This window comes from Galeopterus variegatus, unplaced genomic scaffold, assembly GCF_000696425.1.
Source record: "Galeopterus variegatus unplaced genomic scaffold, G_variegatus-3.0.2 Scaffold1710, whole genome shotgun sequence".
Taxonomy (NCBI): domain Eukaryota; kingdom Metazoa; phylum Chordata; class Mammalia; order Dermoptera; family Cynocephalidae; genus Galeopterus; species Galeopterus variegatus.
Window position 1 is genome coordinate 62,378 of NW_007727821.1, and position 7,185 is coordinate 69,562.

At 49.1% G+C, this 7,185-nt stretch overlaps 1 protein-coding gene across 1 annotated transcript in view; it reads right to left on the reverse strand.

Annotated features, from left to right (window-relative positions):
• The window catches only part of MCAT (malonyl CoA:ACP acyltransferase (mitochondrial)), a 23,541-nt gene extending 16,395 nt beyond the window's left edge, over window positions 1-7,146 (reverse strand). The window contains exons 1-2 of the mRNA XM_008578532.1: window positions 6,945-7,146; window positions 5,752-5,853 (exon numbers count right to left, since the gene is read on the reverse strand). Coding sequence (XP_008576754.1) covers window positions 5,752-5,853; window positions 6,945-7,146 — 304 coding nt within the window. The remainder of the gene's footprint in view (window positions 1-5,751; window positions 5,854-6,944) is intronic.
• Between the last annotated feature and the right edge of the window lie 39 nt (window positions 7,147-7,185).

The window sequence follows — 7,185 nt, forward strand, 5'->3', positions numbered from 1 at the left end:
CGGACACGGAAAAAAAAAAAAAAAAAAAAAAAAAAAAAAAAAAAAAAGAAGTTTAACAAAATGAAGTCACTTCTGTTCAAGCTATTACACTAGAAGTCAGGAGAAAGAGGTAACAGCCAATTTCCTGAGCAAGCCAGTTTAAATCTTCATAAGTATGATAATGACGTTTCCTCTTTAATCCTCACACAGAAGAGGTAGCCTAAGTAACCTTTTGTTAACTAATCAATTTTTTCCTACTGTTCTGACTCCCTGTTCCCACCTTGCAAGGAAAGTAACTTTGAAATGACCAATCTTCTTTTTGTTCTTTGTTTTTGCTTTCTTCGGCCTTTTCTGTCTATAAAGTCTTTGTTATTTGTAATAAACTTTGGAGCACTCTCTGACTCCACGTAGGATGATGTTTCCCGGGTCTGTCCTTACATTTGGATCCCAGTGTCATTTCTGCCTCAACAGCCTCAAGACAGACTTAAATTTGGTCAACAATGGATAGGTGCTATTACACTTAATTTACAGATGAGTAGAGAAAGGCTCAAAGACTGAGTGGCAGGTGGTTAATGACAGAACAGGGATTGGAAATTGGGTTAGCCAGCTTCTGAGCGCTGGTGCGAGACTGTGTCGGAGAGAGAAGGTCTGACTCCATTGCAAGCCCTCCCTTCCCCTCTGCTCTTCTCTTATTTCCTGCCAGCCTCTTCTAGCAGGACCAGACACACACACACACACTCACACACACTTCATAATGAGAAAATTTTGGACCAAAATCAAGGCTGTCAAGGCAGAAATAATTTTATAAAAATTTATTGAAAGCCAAGCTTGATGGACCCGGGAAACAAACCAACAGTGTTGAAAGTGCTCTGAAGTCTACTACAAGCAAAGGCATTTAGAAGAGAGTTTCAAAAGGAGGTTTCAAAAGGGAAGGGGAAAGTTTCAACACAGTTGTCCTTTTCTCATGGAACACAAGAATCACAGTCATTAGTTACTGATTACAACATGGGAACCAAAAACTTCTACGTGCAACCTGAAGCAGAAGTTTCATGCTCCAGCTATTCTTAACGACATCTCAATGGCTTATTCAGAACCAGCAGGTTGTACATTAATTAATAAATCAGCAGTTCTAACTACATACATTGTTTACATTAAGAACAAACCAAAAACGTCTACGTGCAACCTGAAGCAGAAGTTTCATGCTCCAGCTATTCTTAACAACATCTCAATGGCTTATTCAGAACCAGCAGGTTGTACATTAATTAATAAATCAGCAGTTCTAACTACATACATTGTTTACATTAAGGACTAGATGTCGATGTCAAGTTCATGAAACATCCCAAGGGAGTGAATTTTGGAAAACCTGCTTCATTTGGATTATTTCCATCAAGATCTAGATAGTCTTAGCCCATTTGGGCTGCTATAACAGAATATCACAGACCAGGGGGCTTAAACAAGAGGCATTTATTTCTCACAGTTCTGGAGGCTGGGAAGTCCAAGATCAAGGTGCATGCAGATCTGGTGTCTGGAGAGAGCCCGCTTCCTGGTTTGCAGTGGTTGTCTTCTTGTAACCTCAGGTGGTGGAGAGAAGAGAAGGAGAGATCCTTTGTCTCCTCCTCTTTTTACAAGAGCACTAACTCCATTCACGAGGGCTCCACCTTCGTGACCTAATTTCCTCCCAAAGGTTCCATCTCTAAATACCATTTCATTGTGGATTAGGCTTCAACATATGAATTTGGGGGGGACACAACATTCAAGACATAACGAACCACATCAACAATCTACTTCACTGAGTTTGTCCTAAAAAAGTATCAAATGAGCAAAGCCCTAATTCTTAAGATGGCTATGGCAGCTTTACTTTTAACAACAACAACAACAGCAACAACAAAAAAGTGGAGAGAGGCTGAAAGTATAACCAGAGGGGATTAGTTAAGTGAAATATGGCAATCTGTACAATGCTATGGTCATAAGAGATATGGAGGAGACGGTCAGGTTAAGATATGCATAGAGCACACACTGCCTCTGGAAGCCCATAAATCCACAGCAAAGGGAACTTTTAAAGACATAAATCCACCAAGACAGGAAGAACAGGAAAGGGGACCCCAGACACAGAATCTGCAAAAGCTGGAAAGCAGTTAGGTCAGTATTACCTGACTTAGCTGACTCCAGACAGCTAAATCCCTCCCAGCAGACTTATTCATACAACAGAATCCTCAGAAGCTTAGGAACTGGTGGCACAAGCTGCTTCTAGATCTAAGGGTGAAAAGAAGGCGAAAACAAAGAGGGCTGTTCGAAGGTGTCTTTGAGAAAGTTAGATCTTTAGACCCCTTCCCTCTCCCTAGCCCCTGGGTGATGCCCCTCCCCCACCCTGGCAAACATCTGGGGTTTAACTCTGGAAAGGGTCAAAAAGAGTCTCTGGGCTGGGCATGCTAGAGACTGCAGTGAATGTGGGTGCTCTGCTAAACAGGTGGACACTGAAGGCTGAAGGCCGAAAACTCCTCCAGTGCTCTCTACTAGTGAGCTCCCAGAAACCTGGAGCCAGACCCTAACCCTCCAGGCACAGACCTGGAGGACCCTGGGGCATCTGACCAGTCCTAAAGGAAAATCCTAAACATATTGACAGTCCAGGAAGTTTCTGGACAATGGCCCAATAAGTTCACCTTATAGTGAAGCTAAACCAGCAAATATCATCCACAGGCTTATTTTGTTCATATTTAAAAATTAATCATGAGCATCCAGCCAAAGATTCCCAACCATCTGAGAAGAAAGTAATTGTTTTAAGAAAACTATCCTAGATAACTTTAAGAGGTAAAAATACTGCATGAAACAGGAACAGAAAGTCATAAAAAGTTAAGAAAACAAAAAATAATCCCTTGGAAATTAAAAAATAGAACAGAATTGAAAAACTCAACAGAAGGCCATGGAGAGAAAGTTGAGGAAACCTCACAGGAGGTAAAGCAAAAAAGCAAAACATGAAAAGTAGGTGACGAAAGGAAGCTGGAAGACCAGCCCCAGAGGTCCAGGACTCTGAGGAACAGGAGTCCCAGAAAGAGAAGCGAGAAAATGGAGAGGAGGAAATCAAAGAAATCATCCAATTTCTGGAAAATAAAGTATATGAGTGTCCAGATTGAAAGAGCCTATTGAGTGTGGACACAGCGGACGAAATTAGACCCACAGAGCATATCAGTGTAAAATTTCAGAACTCTGGGTTCAAAAATGTTAACATCATCCAGGCAAAACAAAAATAGGTAACATACAAGGGCGGCAGAAAGAGAACGGCTTCAGCCTGCTGCCCAGCGATGTGGCAGGTGGACGACAGCAAATCTGCAGGATTCTGAAGACCCACAGTCTCCACCTGGGAATTCTACTCAGCCAAGCATCCGTCAGCCGTGGGTTTGAATGCCAGGTGTCCCGAATGTTACCTCTGCTCACTCTTTTCTCAACAACTCCTTCCTGGAGGATGGGCTCCACACAGACAAAGGGGAACCGAGGAGGAAGATGTGCAATCCAGGGAATGAGGATCCATCCGGGAGAGGGGCAAGGGCATCCCCAGAGACGTGGTGAAGTGAGCCCCCAGGGTGGTGTGTGTACCAGGCTCGTGCGGCCAGTCCACCTGGGAGCAGCGACTCAGAGATGTACCGAGAGCTGCCACTACCGAGAGCCCTGCTGCGCTGCGCTGCCCGGCAAGCCCGGCCCAGCTTCTTGTCTGCACTTGGCTGGTCTCGATCACAGGCTGCTGAAGCCCTGTTGTCCCCCTCTGTGTCCTGTCGCCTGGGTCAGCTGAGGAGACTGGGTCCACTTGACAGAAGCTTCCAACTTTATCCTCCTCCTGAGATCTGAACATAGGGTGCAGGGAGCTCAGAAGCAGGAAGACACAACAGCCTGTGTCCCTGTCTCCTGCTGAAGGTCCCTGACGCAGCCCTTCCGACAGGGGGCCTCTCCCACCAGCTTGCCCTCTGATTGCCCCGAGGGGGGCATTTGTCAGTGCTCCTGGTGGCTGAGGCCAGCCTGTGCCCCAGAGGCTCGGCTGAATTTGACTTTCCAGGAGTCTGCCACTGTGCCCATTCTTCCCTACCAGGTGTGTGCTGGCCGTCACCTGTTCCAAACTAACCAACAGAGTGCTTGGGAAACATGCCCAGGTGGTATCAACGACACTGTAAAGGAAAGCAAGGGCATGCTGAACCCCAAAGTCAAAGCAGAGGTGACCTCCGGGGTGGGGGGAGCAATCATCGGGGAGGACACCAGGGGCTCCTGAGGCACGAATGCCCTGCTCATTAGCCTGGGGGGTGCGCATGCTCCGTGTTCTTTTCATTATCATTTTAAAGTGCACACACATATATACATTTCTGCGTGGAACATTTCACAATAAAAACAAACTGTAGGCAAATGTCTGTTGATGCAAAAAGAGGCTTCTGGTTTATTATAAGGAGAAGAAAACAAGNTGAGGGGGGCATTTGTCAGTGCTCCTGGTGGCTGAGGCCAGCCTGTGCCCCAGAGGCTCGGCTGAATTTGACCTTCCAGGAGTCTGCCACTGTGCCCATTCTTCCCTACCAGGTGTGTGCTGGCCGTCACCTGTTCCAAACTAACCAACAGAGTGCTTGGGAAACATGCCCAGGTGGTATCAACGACACTGTAAAGGAAAGCAAGGGCATGCTGAACCCCAAAGTCAAAGCAGAGGTGACCTCCGGGGTGGGGGGAGCAATCATCGGGGAGGACACCAGGGGCTCCTGAGGCACGAATGCCCTGCTCATTAGCCTGGGGGGTGCGCATGCTCCGTGTTCTTTTCATTATCATTTTAAAGTGCACACACATATATACATTTCTGCGTGGAACATTTCACAATATAAACAAACTGTAGGCAAATGTCTGTTGATGCAAAAAGAGGCTTCTGGTTTATTATAAGGAGAAGAAAACAAGTTACAAAACTGTGTATAGCATGGAGCGTTCTTGTAAAGGGACAGGTGCATTGCCGAGAGAATGGCATGGAAAGACACATGAAGGTGTCCACTGTGCCCTGTTCTAGGTGATGCTCTTATTTTTTTTCCTTTATCTTCTCTATATTTTCCCATTCCTTTACAATAAACATGGATTACTCCTATAATAAAGTAAAAACATACATAAAACATAAGGAAATACTGTACCTGAATCGTGCTTGGAACTGGGAAGCCGAGTGACACAGTGGTTAGAGCAGACGGGACCGCCTGGGTGTGCAAGCTGACTGCACTGTCGATGAGCTGTGTGGCCTTGGGGATGTCTCGTCACCTCTTTGAGCATGCGAGGTAGGGACAATCCTCTGGAAACTGGGAGGGTGTTTTCCATGTCTCCTCCCCTGGTGGGCTGAGGCCAGGGGCTGGGTTTGATTGTGTTGTATGCACTAAGGTTCAACACAGAGCTGGGCACCCTGAGGGGCACAATATATATGTATCTAGAGGCTGGCACAGGCCACATGCCCAGGAGAGGCTCCATGCTCAGTGCTGTGGAGTTCAGAGGGGAGGAGGACCCTGTCCACTCAGAGTGGGGGTGCCACAGAGTCAGGGTTCTGGAAGAGCTTCCTCGGGCGACGCTGGAGAAGTCAGACTTGAACATGTGGAAATGCTCCTGGTGGGGCAAAGTGTGTAGGCAGGCGGAACTGTGTGCAAAGGCTCAGAGCAAGGAGTCAGCTCGAGTCCAGCTTGGCTGGGCCTCCAGTACCATGTTAAAGACTTGGACTGGATTCTAAGGCAGTGGGAGCCACGGAGGGTTCTGAGCAGAGGAGGGGCATGGTCAGATTACGTGCAGCAGCTGGACGGGAGAAGAGGGGACCTGGGGACCAGCTAGGTGCTTGGCTGCTGCCCAGGGGAGAGGCAAAGGCTATGCCAGGCCCAGATGGGGTCCCTGAGGAAAGAGGAGAGAGGCAGAAGTGATAGGGGCAGCTGCCAGGCACAGCAGGATGGTGCCTCCACAGCTGCACTCAGACCTGCAAGGAGAATCCCTCAGGCAGCAGTGTTCTCATCTGTGAAATGGGTGTGAACTTCATGAGGGCGGGGGGCCTTGGGTGATTGCTCTCAGCCCCTCCCTTTGGCTCTGGTATGCAGCAGGTATTTGGGGACAGAAATCCCTGCCTCCTAGGGTGCCCCCATGGGCCTAGAGCCCTGTGTGCAGCAGGAGTGAGGCTGGAGTGAAGCCACACTGCCTCCTCCCCATGGGTCTTCCGGGGCAGGCACGTTGGCCGCTCTGCCCGGCAGGGCTGCGGCTTACAGGAAGGGGGCAGGGCTGGCAGTGCAATGGCAGGCGTGGCCAGGCCGAAGGCGCCACTAGGAACAGTGCTTAGGGCGAGAATACTACTAGGGGCACATGAAAATGTTTTAATTTCTTTTAAAATCAGAAGAAAAAGATGAATAGAATCTAGCCTGGGTTATACTTGCCTTTATACCAATATAGTTAAAAAATAGAATATAGGCCTGGCCAGTTACTCAGTTGGTTAGAGTGAGATGCTGATAGTACCAAGGTGCACGGTTCGATTCCTGTACCTACCTGGTGCCTCTCCACAAAAGAATATATATATATATACACATGTGTGTGTGTGTGTGTGTGTGTGTGTACACATGTATATGTTTGTTTGTTTTCTAATGGAGGAAGGGGCCCACTAAGGCAAAAATGCCAGGTCCTAGGAAAATCACAGTGCGGCCCTGGCTGGTTCCCAAGGAAGCTCCAGGCCACTGTGCCTGGAGAGAAGTAATGGCAGTTCTCGCTGGCCCCTGGAAGGTCAGTTTGGGCCAGGGTGGCTGGTGCAGGCTGAGGGGCATTGTCAGGCGAGCCAGCGGGGGCGCTGGGACAGGCTCTGGGCGGCAGTAATAAGTCAACCTGTGCGGATGGGGCAGGGAGTGGAAGTGCCAAGGGCCTGGGTCTGGACACACGGCCACGTGGGGGTGCCCCTGGCAAGCTGGAGCCACCTCCGGGCTGTGATGACGGCAGGCTCCACTCACTGAGGGCCAGGATCTGCGGGCGCCACCTGCGCTCCTGCGTAGCATCCTCCTCAGTCTCGTGATGTCGCGCCCGGGCCCTGGGGCCACAGCTCAGGGAACTGGGGTGCTCCTCCGGAGATGGGGGCCGGTGCCGGAGGACGGTCAGGGCTCTGCCCTCAGGCGAGGTAATCCCGCTCTCTGAGATCGGTCTCCGTGGCCCCATTTTGCAGATGGGAAGAGTGAGGCTCCAGAAGAGCCGCGA